Raw genomic sequence first — 16,028 nt, forward strand, 5'->3', positions numbered from 1 at the left:
CCTCCTTTCTTCCCCCTCTCCCTTCCTTCCTTCCTTCCTTCCTTCCTTCCTTCCTTCCTTCCTTCCTTCCTTCCTTCCTTCTTGAGTGTCAGATGAACCATAAGGATATAAGAACCATAGATTCAAAATGACAGGTCAAACAAGTAAAAATTAAAGCTAATAATAATTCCCGGGAAAAGACTGAAATGATAAACCCAAGAAGGAATATGGATAAACCTATTTTTTTACCGTTATATTGTAAACATGGCATTATGTAGCAAATTGTCATTATTCTTAGGTTTTATGAGGATATGAATACCTGGACTGAGGACACTCAATTCTTATGGGGCCCCTCATTACTTATTACTCCAGTCTTGAAAGAGGTAAGTTTTACAACTCTAATACATTTATTGCTTTTAAAGGAAAACTTTATAACCAAATCCACACTAAATTATAAAAAACAAAAAACACAACTTGGTAATAAATGTTACTCAGTAGACTGATTCAACCTGATAAATGTTGAATTGAATTCTAAAATGTAGAAGAAATGCTAAAAATAATAAAAATGATAAGTAGATTTATGCTTTTCAAATATATAATGTGTAACTGTGGAAATAAAATTATATAAAATTAGTATTCTTCTTAAGAAGACAACTTTATGGAATCAAAATCAAATCCATAGCAATAACAATGAACTCTCATTTAACTATACATAGACATTGAAATTTTGCTAACTTTTAGATAAAGAGGTTCTTGAAAGTCAGCTGATCATATGACCATATTGAAAATGTAGTGGAGTGAGATATTTGGTTTTATCTATCATTTAAAAGTCTATATGCCCATGGAAATATACAAAAATTAATGTGTACACATTTGCAATTACCATGGAGATTATGACAGTACAAATGCAAGTATGCATTGATTTTTTCAATTGCTACTTAAATAAATTTCAACTTTGCTTTTGGTGTGTTTTAAATTATTATATTATATGAAACTAATAAAAGAGTCTGTTGATTATTATTTATAACAAATATGGGAATGTAACAATACAAAGGAGGTTTTTTTCTTGACTATTAAAACCCAACTTAGGGGCACCTGGGTAGCTCAGTCGGTTAAGCGACCGACGTCAGCCCATGTCATGATTTCGCAGTTTGTGACTTTGAGCACCGCCTCTGTGCTGACAGCTCAGAGCCTGAGGCCTATGTCTGATTCTGTGTCTCTCCCTCTCTCTACCCCGCCCCTGCTCAACCTATGTCTGTCTTTCAATAATAAATACACCTTAAAAAAAATTTTTTTAATAAAAAAAAATAAAACCCAACTTAATATTTGGTATAATACTTTTCTGATAAAAGTAAACAAATTAAAGTAAACAAATGAAAAAAATATAAATATTTGGTATAATACTTTTCTGATAAAAGTAAACAAATGAAAAACATATAAATTATCTTGTTTTATTTTAGGGAGCAGATACAGTGAGTGCATATATCCCTAATGCTACTTGGTATGATTATGAAACTGTAAGTAACTTTAATATACTAATAGACTCACAAGAATTATACTGCGAAACATCTGATGTGGAAACTTAATTCCAAACATATAGCCTATCTGTTGTCAGCATTTGTGTGATTCTTATAAAAAATGAATAATTTTGGATAATGGTACTATTTGTGCCGGTATACATGTTTTGTTGCACATGGGCAAGTATATGTTTGTTGCATGTGACTAATATAAAGTTATATTCTTTAGTATAAAATCTTATTTATTTTTATTTTATTTTTTAAATATGAAATTTATTGTCAAATTGGTTTCCATACAACACCCAGGGCTCATCCCAACAGGTGCCCTCCTCAATGTCCATCACCCACCCTCCCCTCCCTCCCACCCCCCATCAACCTTCAGTTTATTCTCAGTTTTTAAGAGTCTTTTATGGTTTGGCTCTCTCCTTCTCTAACTTTTTTTTCCCTTCCCCTCCCCCATGGTCTTCTGTTAAGTTTCTCAGGATCCACATAAGAGTGAAAACATACGGTATCTGTCTTTCTCTGTATGACTTATTTCACTTAGCATAGCACTCTCCAGTTCCATCCACGTTGCTACAAAAGGCCATATTTCATTCTTTCTCATTGCCAAGTAGTATTCCATTGTGCATATAAACCACAATTTCTTTATCCATTCATCAGTTGATGGACATTTAGGCTCTTTCCATAATTCGGCTATTGTAGAAAGTGCTGCTATAAACATTAGGGTACAAGTGCCCCGATCCATCAGCACTCCTGTATCCCTTGAGTAAATTCCTAGCAGTGCTATTGCTGGGTCATAAGATAGATCTATTTTTAATTTTTTAAGGAACCTCCACACTGTTTTCCAGAGTGGCTGCACCAGTTTGCATTCCCAACAGTGCAAGAAGGGTTCTCGTTTCTCCACATCCTCGCCAGCATCTATGGTCTCCTGCTTTGTTCATTTTAGCCACTCTGACTGGCATGAGGTGGTATCTCAGTGTGGTTTTGATTTGTATTTCCCTGATGAGGAGTGACATTGAGCATCTTTTCATGTGCCTATTGGCCATCTGGATGTCTTCTTTAGAGAAGTGTCTACTCACGTTTTCTGCCCATTTCTTCAATGCGTTATTTGTTTTTCGTGTGTGGAGTTTGGTGAGTTCTTTACAGATTTTGGATACTAGCCCTTTGTCCGATATGTCATTTGCAAATATCTTTTCCCATTCCGTCAGTTGCCTTTTAGTTTTGTTGATTGTTTCCTTTGCAGTTCAGAAGCTTTTTATCTTCATGAGGTCCCAATAGTTCATCTTTGCTTTTAATTCCCTTGCCTTTGGAGATGCGTCAAGTAAGAAATTGCTGCGGCTGAGGTCAGAGAGGTTTTCTCCTCTAGGGTTTTGACGGTTTCCTGTCTCACATTCAGGTCCTTTATCCATTTTGAGTTTATTTTGGTGAATGGTGTAAGAAAGTGGTCTAGTGTCATTCTTTTGCATGTTGCATGTCTCCCAGCACCATTTGTTAAAGAGACTGTCTTTTTTCTATTGGATATTCTTTCCTGCTTTGTCAAATATTAGTTGGCCATACTTTTGTGGGTCCAATTCTGGAGTCTCTATTCTATTCCACTGGTCTGTGTGTCTGTTTTTGTGCCAATACCATGCTATCTTGATGATTACAGCTTTGTGGTAGAGCCTAAAGTCTGGGATTGTGATGCCTCCTGTTTTGGTCTTCTTCTTCAAAATTACTTTGGCTATTCAGGGTCTTTTGTGGTTCCATACAAATTTTAGGATTGCTTTTTCTAGCTTCAAGAAGAATGCTGGTGCAATTTTGATTGGGATTGCATTGAATGTGTAGATAGCTTTTGGTAGTATTGACATTTTCACAGTATTTATTCTTCCAATCTATAAGCATGGAATGTTTTTCCATTTCTTTGTATCTTCTTCAATTTCCTTCATAAGCTTTCTATAGTTTTCAGTATACAGATCTTTTACATCTTTGGTTAGGTTCATTCCTAGGTATTTGATGTTTCTTGGTGCATTTGCGAATGGGATCAGTTTCTTTGTCTTTCTGTTGCTTCATTATTAGTGTGTAGAATGCAACTGATTTCTGTACATTGATTTTGTATCCTGCGACTTTGCTGAATTCATGTATCAGTTCTAGAAGACTTTTGGTGGAGTCTGTCGGGTTTTCCATGTATAATATCATGTCATCTGCAAAAAGCGAAAGCTTGACTTCATCTTTGCCAATTTCGATGCCTTTGATTTTCTTTTGTTGTCTGATTGCTGATGCTAGAACTTCCAACAGTATGTTAAACAACAGCAGTGAGAGTGGACATCCCTGTTGTGTTCCTGATCTCAGGGGGAAAGCTCTCAGTTTTTCCCCATTGAGGATGATATTAGCTGTGGGCTTTTCATAAATGGCTTTTATGATGTTTGAGTATGTTCCTTCTATCCCGACCTTCTTGAGGGTTTTTATTAAGAAAAATGCGGGGCGCCTGGGTGGCGCAGTCGGTTAAGCGTCCGACTTCAGCCAGGTCACGATCTCGCGGTCTGTGAGTTCGAGCCCCGCGTCAGGCTCTGGGCTGATGGCTCAGAGCCTGGAGCCTGTTTCCGATTCTGTGTCTCCCTCTCTCTCTGCCCCTCCCCCGTTCATGCTCTGTCTCTCTCTGTCCCAAAAATAAATAAAAAACGTTGAAAAAAAATTTAAAAAAAAAAAAAAAAGAAAGATGCTGAATTTTGTCAAATGATTTTTCTGCATCGATTGACAGGATCATATGGTTCTTCTTTTCTTTTATTAATGTGATGTATCGCATTGATTGATTTGCAAATGTTGAACCAGCCCTACAGGGATGAATCCCACGTGATCATGGTGAATAATTCTTTTTATATGCTGTTGAATTCGATTTGCTGGTATCTTATTGAGAATTTTTGCATCCATATTCATCATGTATATTGGCTTGTAGTTCTCTTTTTTTTGCTGGGTCTCTGTCTGGTTTAGGAATCAGAGTAATGCTGGCTTCATAGAATGAGTCTGGAAGTTTCCCTTCCCTTTCTATTTTTTGGAACCGCTTGAGAAGGATGGGTATTATCTCTGCTTTAAATGTCTGGTAGAATTCCCCAGGGAATCCATCTGGTCCTGGACTCTTATTTGTTGGGAGATTTTTGATATCTGATTCAATTTCTTTGCTGGTTGGGGGTCTGTTCAAGTTTTCTGTTTCTTCCTATTTGAGTTTTGGGAGTGTGTGGGTGCTTAGGAATTTGTCCATTTCTTCCAGGTTGTCCAGTTTGTTGGCATATAGTTTTTCATAGTATTCCCTGATAATTGTGTATTTCTGAGGGATTAGTTGTAATAACTCCATTTTAATTCATGATTTTATCTATTTGGGTCCTCTCCCTTTTCCTTTTGAGAAGCCTGGCTAGAGGCTTATCAATTTTGTTTATTTTTTCAAAAAACCAACTCTTGGTTTCATTGATCTGCTCTACAGTTTTTTTAGATTCTATATTATTTATCTCTGCTCTGATCTTTATTATTTCTCTTCTTCTGCTGTGTTTAGGCTGCCTTTGCTGTTCTGCTTCTATTTCCTTTAGGTGTCCTGTTAGATTTTATATTTGGGATTTTTCTTGTTTCTTGAGATAAGCCTGGATTGCAATGTATTTTCCTCTCAGGACTGCCTTTGCTGCATCCCAAAGCATTTGGATTGTTGTATTTTCATTTTCATTTGTTTCCACATATTTTTAAATTTATTCTCTAATTGCCTGGTTGATGCATTAATTCTTTAGTAGGGTGTTCTTTAACCTCCATGCTTTTGGAGGTTTTCCAGACTTTTTCCTGTGGTTGATTTTAAGTTTCATAGCATTGTGGTCTGAAAGTGTGCATGGTATGATCTCAATTCTTTTATACTTATGAAGGGCTGTTTTGTGACCCAGTATGTGATCTATCTCAGAGAATGTTCCATGTGCACTTGAGAAGAAAGTATATTCTGTTGCTTTGGGATGCAGAGTTCTAAATATATCTGTCAAGTCCATCTGATCCAATGTATCATTGAGGGCCCTTGTTTCTTTATTGATCCTGTGTCTAGATGATCTATCCATTGTTGTCAGTGGGGTATTAAAGTCCCCTGCAATTGCCACATTCTTATCAATATGGTTGCTTATGTTTGTGATTGTTTTATGTATTTGGGGGCTCCTGTATTCAGTGCAGAGACATTTATAATTGTTAGCTCTTCCTGATGGATAAACCCTGTAATTATTATATAATGCCCTTCTTCTTCTCTTGTTACAGCCTTTAATTTAAAGTCTAGTTGGTCTGATATAAGTATGGCTACTCCACCTTTCTTTTGACTTCCAGTAGCATGATAAATAGTTCTCCATCCCCTCACTTTCAATCTGAAGGTGTCCTCAGGTCTAAAATGAGTCTCTTGTAGACAGCAAATAGATGGGTCTTGTTTTTTTATCCATTCTGATACCCTGTGTCTTTTGGTTGGTGCATTTAGTCCATTTACATTCAGTGTTTTTATAGAAAGATATGGGTTTAGAGTCATTGTGATGTCTGTAGGTTTCATGCTTGTAGTGCTGTCTCTGGTACTTTGTGGTCCTTGCAACATTTCACTCGCAGAATCCCCCTTAGGATCTCTTGTAGGGCTGGTTTAGTGGTGATGAATTCCTTCAGTTTTTGTTTGGGGAATCCTTTATCTCTCTTTCTATTCTGAATGACAGACTTGCTAGATAAAGAATTTTTGGCTATTTTTTCTATTCATCACACTGAAGATTTCCTGCCATTCCTTTCTCGCCTACCAAATTTCAGTAGGTAGGTCTGCCACTACTCTTATGGGTCTACCCTTGTAAGTTATAGCATGTTTATCTCTAGCTGCTTTCAGAATTTTTTCTTTATCCTTTATTTTGCCAGTTTCACTACAACATGTCATGCAGATCAATTCATGTTACGTCTGAAGGGAGTTCTCTGTGCCTTTTGGATTTCAGTGCCTTTTTCCTTCCCCAGATCAGGGAAGTTCTCAGCTATGATTTGTTCAAGTACACCTTCAGCCCCTTTCTCTCTCTTCTTCTTCTGGAATTCCTATGATATGGATATTATTCCATTTGACTGCATAACTTAGTTCTCTAATTCTTCCCTCATACTCCTGGATTTTTTTTATCTCTCTTTTTCTCAGCTTCCTTTTTTTCCATAATTTTATCTTCTAATTCACCTATTCTCTCCTCTGCCTCTTCAGTCCGTGCTATGGCCACTTCCATTTTATTTTGCACCTCATTTATAGCATTTTTTAGCTCCTCATGACTGTTTCTTAATCCCTTGATCTCTGTAGCAATAGATTCTCTGCTGTCCTCTATGTGTTTTTTCAAGCCCAGCAATTAATTTTATGACTATTATTCTAAATTCTTTTTCTGTTATATTGCTTAAATTGTTTTTGATCAATTCGTTAGCTGTCACTACTTCCTGGAGTTTCTTTTGAGGAGAATTCTTCTGTTTTGTCATTTTGGGTACTCCCTGAGATGGCTTGGAACTGCAGGGCACTTCCCCTGTGCTGTCCAGGGTGACTTGTATTGTGGGCAGGGCCGCAGTCAGACCTGATGTCTGCCCCCAGCCCACCGCTGGGGCTCCAGTCAGACTGGTGTGTACCTTACCTTCCCCTCTCCCAAGGGCAGGACTCACTGTGGAGTGGTGTGGCCCCTGTCTGGGCTATTTGCACACTGCCAGGCTTGCATGGGATCTGGCATATTAGCCCGGGTGGATCCGCAAGGTGCACAGGGGCGAGAGGGGCAGGCTTAGCTTGATTTGCGTGGGAGGTCCTCTGTGGGAGGGGCCTTGCAGCACCAGGAGGGAGGCAGACCCGTTGGAGGGATGGATCCACAAAAGCACAGAGTTGGGTGTTTGCACAGTGCAGGCAAGTTTGGTGCCGGGAACTGGTTCCCTTTGGAATTTTGGCTGGGGGATGGGAGGGGGAGATGGCGCTTGCCAGCGCCTTTGTTCCCGTGCCAAGCTGAGTTTTGTCTTCTGGGGCTCAACAACTCTCCCTCCCTGCGTCGTCTCACCCTCCCCAGTCTCTGAGAGCAGAGCTGTTGACTTTTAACATTCTAGATGTTAAGTCCCACCGGCTGTCAGAACTCACGGAGTCCCACCCCTTGGCTTTTGCAAGCCAGACTTCAGGCGCTCTGCCTTGCCTGGCGGGGTGCCCCTCCACCACCCAGTCCCTCCCGCCAGTCCGTGTAGCACGCACCACCTTTCTGCCCTTCCTACCCTCTTCCATGGGCCTCTTGTCTACACTTGGCTCTGGAGAGTCCATTCTGCTAGTCTTCTGGTGGTTTTCTGGGTTATTTAGGCAGGTGTGGGTGGAATCTAAGTGGTCAGCAGGGTGAGGTGAGCCCAGCGTCCTCCTATGCTGCCATCTTCCCCCTGGAGTCTTACTTATTTTTAGTTTACAGAAATAAGTCAGGGGTAATTTTAGGAAGGAGTGGGGATTCATTTTAATACTTTTTCTATTTATATATTTATTTTAATGCCAGAGGAATTGAGTACTGAGCTAATCCTAAACATTTGTTTTTATAATGGTACATTCAAAAGTTCGGGAAAGATTTTCATTTCAACTTTGAAAAGGCAACATGGTAGCATTCATATTCAACCTATTTTTGTAATTGACTAAGACCTTTAAGAAGTATTTATTTTAAAAGGCATCATTTTGTATATCACTTACTTTTGCTAAGCAGACTCTTTATTTTTATAGAAACAATGATTTTTTAAAAGCTTTTTTAAACAAGAACAAACAATAAAAATAGGGCTAAGTAAGAGTACTAATTATCATAGAGGGGAAATGGATTTCTCTAAGTTGGGTTTTGGTTTTGGGGGGGAAAGTAGATTTATTTTTATCCTGCCTTGTTCAGTAAACTGAAAAAAAATTTTTTTCAAAGTTCAAAGTCAGCATATTAATATTCATTTAAACGACCTGAATTGCTCACAGTAAAAATTATTTCAATGTGTAAATTCAAATTATTGTGAAATGGGATTAAAATTTTTACAAATACTAAAAAAATCTTCCTAACTTCTAAATATTAGGGTGCAAAAAGGCCATGGAAAAAACAACGTGTTAATATGTACCTTCCGGGAGACAAAATAGGATTACATCTTAGAGGAGGTTATATTATCCCCATTCAACAACCTGCTGTAACTACAAATGCAAGGTAAAATGACAAATCATTAACTTAAATCTGAGATATAATTCAAGTTTTAATATTTCTATTTTATTAAGAATCAAAGATTAATGTTTCATTTTTTTCACCAGAATATTTATGTAGAGAGGGAATTCTTAAATATAATCATCATTTATAAAAAAAAATGCAAATTATATACATTATTACAAACTGCTTGACTTAAAGAATGAACATAGATTATAAATTTATTTCTTGTGCTAAAAATGTGCTGACATTCTCTATAGAATATGTATAATTAAAGTTCAGTCCTTATCTTAATAAAAATATGAGAACTTAAAGTAAATTATATAATTGTTAAAAAATCATACTTAGATTTTCAATATGTAAATGACACATGTTTTTCTTTCTGCTAAAATGTTTTACATTTAAATTGATAAATGAGGTGGAAAATTCTGTGTAGGGAAAGAACAAGACAGAAACTAAGTTGTTCATTAAGAATAAATTACAGAAATATTTAGGGAAAAAAGAAGAAACTTGAAAATTCTGGCTCAAAAGGGCACATAAGGTGTTATATTGAATCCACATATTTCCTCACATTTTGCAACATCGCAAGAGATAGTCACTCTCTATTCCTTATCCTCCTGTGTTTTCTTCATAACCTTAAGAATATCTGGAGTCGTACAGGTAGTGTGTTCACTCCCCTAGACTGTAAACTCCATGAAGGCAGGGACTTGACTTTTCGCTGCTTTAGTCCCCAAACCAATAATAACATCTGACTCATAATCTGCTCCCTATTTTCGCTAAATATTTGTTGAAGGAACACATATATGAGTGAATGAATGTGTGCTAGTAATGTAATTATTTTGGCATTCTACAATTGATTATTTTCAGACTGTAACTGTTTCTTGAATGTGTTCTCCAACAAATTAGTTAAATTCTAGAGCTGTATTGAACAAGAGAAGCATACGCTTTGGTGAGTGTATGCAGGATGGAATATGTTGTATACAGAGCAGTTGCCTGGACTGCATAGGGGTACTATTTTAGGGGTACTATTTTAGGTTTAAAAACCTACAGTAATATATAACTAAGGAAAAAATTTTATTTATTATGTCTCAGGATAGAATTAGCTTGATTTTTAAGGTTATTAGATATTCTACTGAGCATTATTTTTTTTTAATTTTTTAATGTTTATTTATTTTTGAGAGAGAGACAGAGTATGAACAGGGGAGGAGCAGAAAGATAGGGAGACACAGAATCAGAAGCAGGCTCCAGGCTCTGAGCTGTCAACACAGAGCCAGACGTTGGGCTCAAACTCACGAACCATGAGATCATGACCTGAGCTGAAGCCTGACACTCAACCGACTGAGCCACCCAGGCGCTCTGCATTAAATTTGTTATATTGTACTTTTCATTTTTATGTATATAAGATGTAGCCCTGATAAATTGCAAGGTAGAGTTAATTGAGGTGTTGTAAATACATGTTAAATATATTCTGCATTCATAAGGTATATTTAATTTTTCTTGTTTGAATTGAAGTATCATTATACTGTTTCAATTTTGCTTGTGTCCTACTTAGCCTCCAAACAATTCCATATTATGTTTATTATATTTATTTTTATTTATAAATTATTTTCTTGTGGACAAATTATTAATAAGTATAGACATAAATTTTATTGATATCAATGTTCTCACATGAATGCAGTACTCCTACAAATCCATTAGGTTGAAATGGACTTATTTATAGGATATTTCACTATTATAAATTTACTTTGAATAACAAATCTCCCAAACTTACTTAACAGCCGAAAGAACCCTCTAGGACTTATAGTTGCATTAGATGAAGATAACACAGCAAAAGGAGACTTTTTCTGGGATGATGGTGAAACTAAAAGTAAGTCTCAATGTGATATGCTTTTAAATGTTCATTCTGATGAGGGAACATTTGCCTTTATTGATATATGCATCTGTTTAAAAAATGTCACAAGCTTTATTTTTAATTCTTGTTTTTTATCTATTTTAGTCTATGAGGTTACTTTCTGAAATTTAACATTGTTCTTTAAATTATCAATATTAAATTACAATATTTAGTTTTGTCTATTAGTTCATTGTCAAGTTGTTTGACAAGTATAGATATCTTTCTCTATTAGATTATTAATTTTAATTAAAGTAGTTAATAAATTCACAGATATATAAATTGTATCATAGTTTCAACTCTCTTAAATGATTGTAATAGTTAAGACTAAAATTTTATTACTATAAAAAAACAAACATTTAAAAGTTTAGTTAATTAATGTTAAATTATTTAAGGTAAGAATATTATCATATAAATGTTTCACAATTTAATTATTGTCTTTAATTTTATTTCATGAGCCCCAAACTTGAAAATTCAGTAATCCAAATGAATAAACGATGAGCCATTTTTTGCTAATATATAATTACACCATAGTAAAAATATCGGTTTAGTCAATTATAATTACCCTAATAAATGTGTTAACTTTCATATTATCTTCTTTCTTTTAATAGAAGGCTCTTAGGTATTTGTTTTATATATATGTGTACAAAGAATTATAGTTTAGCTCCTATTTTAGCCCACTACTTCTCAGATGTATTAAATATCCCATATGTCTTTGTATGTGTGTGAAACATCCAAATATCTCTAACTTCAAGAAATAGTCTATGCATTGTTGTGCTCTCTTACAATTTGAAAATATGGAATCTATTAAAAAATTCATGTTCATTTTTAAGTCTTATCTATAAACATATAGATTACTGCAATATATCTGCTCCACCTACAGTCTTACCTGTCAGTTGATGGTAATTTCATCTCTACGAGATGCCAAAAAACTTTAGTTGACCATTTTCTCTCACAACCTAGGAATCTCTCTTGGTTCTCCCTTGACCTAGTTCTCTCATCAGTTCCACCACTATCATTACTGTCTTTCATTTTAATTAGTGTAATACCTCCCTAACTGGTCTATGTCCATAGTTCTTCTCAAACTCCATGTACATTTTATTTACAATCCAGCAGATAGATTTTAAAATCATCTTTTAAAAGATGATTCAGTTAGGAACCATAGACTTTACCAAGACCTAGACCACTGACCGTGATCTGTACCTTTGCACATGTGTGCACACACACAAGCTCACACACACACACAGTTGTCCCCTACTGCTCTTTATTTCTCATTCTATTTCTCATTCTACTTCAGCACACCAGCCTTCTTGCTCGGTTTCAAATACCTTAGGGTCTAAGCACACTAGGGTGAGCTCTGTCATGATAATAGGTTCCAAACATTTACTACGTAAAAGTTACTTAAGATTGGATTCCTGGGGTGCCTGGGTGACTCAGTTGGTTAAGCGTCTGACTTCAGCTCAGGTCATGATCTAACAGTCTGTGAGTTCAAGCCCAGCATCGGGTTCTGTGCTTGACAGCTCAGAGCCTGGAGCCTGCTTCAGAGTCTGTGTCTCCCTCTCTCTCTGCCCCTCCCCTGCTCATGCTCTGTTTTTCTCTGTCTCAAAAATAAATAAACATATAAAAAAAAGAGATTGGATTCCTGCTGAACTAAATTATTTGTGATCATCAATTAAAGAATGTTGTTGAGATCATATCTGTATTGGTAGGATGTGGAGCTTGGTTTTAAGGCTATTCTTTTTTCTCAAATTATATAAATATACTCAAATATATTTCTTTCTACTCATGAAAATGTATGTTGATAATTTACTTTCATATAAGAGATGGTTAAATATGGATATGTGATTTGGTCATCTAATATGGTATCTATATAGGTATGTGCTTTGAAAGTTAAAATCAGAATTTTCTAAATAATCAACTCGTAAATAAACGTGAAAACTGTGAAATGACCTTCAGTTTATGATTTTTATCTCATTAATTATGATAAATTTTAGGTAAATTAATGTTATTGAAAAAATATTATATATTCTTGAATTCCTTTGACTTTTTTCACTTTATTTCTTTCAAATTATTTTAGCCATAATCTTCAGTTTCTCTGTTAAATAAAAATATTAATAAAAAGTTGTATCACATATATAGATAGTATAGAAAATCATTGTCTTGGGGTGCCTGGGTGGCTCAGTTGGTTGAGCATCCGACTCTGGCTCAGGTCATGATCTCAGGGTTTGTGAGTTCAACCCCACATCAGGCTCACTGCTGTCAGCATGGAGCCCTTTTTGGATCCTATGTCCGCCACCCCCACCCCCGGCCTTTCCCCTGCTTGTGCTCTCTCTCGCTCTCTCTCACTCTCTCTCTCAAAAATAAATGAAACAAAAAAAAATTTTTTTAAATAAAATCATTGTCTTGTTCCATTTTCTTCATTAAAGTTTAGTTCAGTCTTTAACATGTCTCCAGATTCACTTTATTTCCTCAAATAAAGAAAAAAGTTTAAGATACAGAATAAAATTATGGTGTGCCATGTCTTCCAAAGTAAGCTGAATGTTACATGGTTTATTTTACTAGCAATAGATAAAATATCGTTCAAAATAATGAATTTATTTTATGTACATTTTACTGTAAATTTTTCTTTCTCTTAATTTCCATAAATATCTTAGCCATCTTTGAAAAATTAAATGAGGCACATATGTATTCATTACATTTACTTACTTTAATAATAAACTACCAAGATTATTTTGTATAGAGGTGATTAAAAACCTTAATATGAAAAGATAATCTGTTTAATTTGCTTCATTAATAAACCATTTTTTTTAAATTTCTTAATTGTTATACTGTAAAAATAGAGAATTTAACAATAGAGAATTACATTTTGATCTGATATCTTTATTTTTTCCCATTTCAGATACCATACAAAATGGCAGATACATTTTATATACATTTTCAGTTTCTAATGTAAGTATTTTCCTTGGATACACAGCTAAACATGTATCTTGTTAATGTCTGGGTTAGGCCTTTATCATGGAATTTTTTTTGAAAAGATGTTTACATTTACCTCCAAATTTCAATAGAAATAAATGAAATACATTGTTAAATTTTTAAATTTAAATCATTAAACTATAAATACATTTTTACCTTAAATTTTAGTATTTATATGTAATGTGATGATGAAATTGATGCACAAGAAATCTTCAGACATCTTAAAGTTCTATGTCTGGTTTAAGCAACATGACCTAGAAAAATAATGTCAACATATTTGAAAAGGTTTTAATATACCAGTCACAGCAATAATTGTCATGGATTTTGAGTGAAGGTGAAAAATCTATGTACAAAGCTAAAATTTGAATATTTAATAGCAATTCTGTTTTAGATGTTGGTTTTCTTCTTACATTCTTTGTGGCTAAAGCTGTTATTCTTCATCAACATTACACCTAGAATGAGAAGAGACATATATTAATTGCATCATGGCTAATTTAGGTTATGTCTGAAAATAAATTTTATAGCATGTGTACAAAAAATGAAAAGAGTTATTAATGAGTGTATTTATATCTGCTACGTGGATGTGGAGAACTGAAGGGAATGGAGGGATAGAAGATTTGTTCTTTTTCTGTTTCACACTTGTATACTTGTATTGTTATTTCAGGTTTGTATGCAGTGAACTTCTACTTAATTTACACTATTATATACTTCTTTTCAGAACAAATTAGATATGATATGCACACATTCATCATACCAGGAAGGAAACACATTAGCATTTGAGACTATTAAAATCCTTGGGTTGATAGATCCTGTTATACAAGTCACAGTGGTGGAAGATAATCAGCCAATGAAAGCTCACTACAATTTTACTTACACAGCTTCCAACCAGGTAAATTAAATGTTTAAAAATATTTGAGCTGTTACATATTCTCACCTTTAACATAACTTAGCCATTCAGTCTCTTGGTTTTGTGATTTTTTTTTTCTTCACAACATTACTTTCTTTCCCTTTTGCTACCAATATTCCATTTTAGATCATTCTAATTTATATTTAGATATCAACATTAAAGGGGCTCTTTGCTCTACTTCTCTTTATTTCACTGTATCTTGGATATCACTTACGTATACTTTCATAATATTTTTTCACGCCATTTTCCTACCCTGAACTCTAACTTTCTAATCTGTTGCATACAGTAAAGGTTCTAAATGTTTTAGCTTTGCATTTAATACTCTTTAAGATATTGATTTATCTATAATAAATCACTCTCTATGCTTCTTCTTTCATGAATCTTCACTGTCCTTGATATATCTTGTAGCTTTTTCATCAAATTTTTGTTTACACTCTCCCCTTTAGGTGCAGTTGTAATTTTTGTCTGTCTTAAGATATATACTAGAGGGACACTAGCCTGGCTCAGTCAGTGGAGCATGTGACTCTGGATTTTGGAGTTGTAAGTTCGAGCCCCACATTGGATGTACATCTTAAGATGTATTCTAGACAGAGAAAGGGAGTCATAGGATGGGCTAAAATTCTAGCCCTGTAATCTTTGCATTTAAGCATATCAAATTAATCCCTTTTTATCACAGCTTCCTCATCTGTAAAATGTAGTATTTGAATCATAATGTTGCTTTGGGTAATCAAGTACTGCATTTAAAATGTAGGCCATAATAACTTAAAACATCAAAGTGATTTTATTGGTATTTGTTTTTCCACCATTCATATAAATCTTAAATTATTGGTAATATCAGCATAAATTCTAAATTATTTGAGATAAAGAACATTTTCTTAGAGTAATTTTTTTCCTACTCTGGCCCAGAATTTCTCACTTGGCAATTTTCATAAAAATATGTACTTGTTAATTATTTTTATTTAGTAAATATACTATAATTTATATATTCCTAAAACCATAAAAATTAATTAATATAAATTAAATAATACAAGGCTATTGAGAACTTTAGGACTCTAGCAAAGATTATCAAAACTCATTTTATTTGGGGGCACCTGAGTGGCTCAGTCAGTTAAGCGTCTGACTTTGGCTCAGGTCATGATCTCCCGGTTTGTCGGTTCAAGTCCCTGTCAGACTCTGTGCTGACAGCTCATATCCTGGAGCCTGCTTCTGATTCTGTGTCTCCTCTCTCTCTGCCCCTCCCCTGCTCATGCTCTGTCTCTCAAACATAAATAAACTTAAAAAATTTTTTTAATAATTTTATGTTTTTTGCGATCTCAGTTTATATCTGTGTCTATATTTATGCTTATGTAAGATTTGCACGGACTTAATAGATACACCTTCCTAATTCTGCTGTACTTAGATTGATCTTTATGTGAATTTTCATTCATGCATGTAGAGTTATGAGGGTAAGTTGATATCATAAAGTAAGCTATGCAGATGGAAGTCTGGGATAAATTTTTCCAATATTATTCTCAAGGTATACAGACAATAAAAAAATAACTTGCAATATCCTAACAATAGAAACAATTATGTATTATTATATGTATGTATGTATGTAATTATTCTCTTTT

At 34.7% G+C, this 16,028-nt stretch overlaps 1 protein-coding gene across 1 annotated transcript in view; it reads left to right on the forward strand.

Moving 5' to 3' along the window:
• Positions 1 to 16,028, forward strand: part of SI (sucrase-isomaltase) — a 98,977-nt gene that overhangs the window by 34,514 nt on the left and 48,435 nt on the right. Inside the window, exons 19-24 of the mRNA XM_007086237.2 lie at positions 278 to 362; positions 1,440 to 1,496; positions 8,532 to 8,656; positions 10,429 to 10,517; positions 13,438 to 13,487; positions 14,230 to 14,400. Coding sequence (XP_007086299.2) covers positions 278 to 362; positions 1,440 to 1,496; positions 8,532 to 8,656; positions 10,429 to 10,517; positions 13,438 to 13,487; positions 14,230 to 14,400 — 577 coding nt within the window. The remainder of the gene's footprint in view (positions 1 to 277; positions 363 to 1,439; positions 1,497 to 8,531; positions 8,657 to 10,428; positions 10,518 to 13,437; positions 13,488 to 14,229; positions 14,401 to 16,028) is intronic.

This window comes from Panthera tigris, chromosome C2 (assembly GCF_018350195.1).
Source record: "Panthera tigris isolate Pti1 chromosome C2, P.tigris_Pti1_mat1.1, whole genome shotgun sequence".
Taxonomy (NCBI): Eukaryota; Metazoa; Chordata; class Mammalia; order Carnivora; family Felidae; genus Panthera; species Panthera tigris.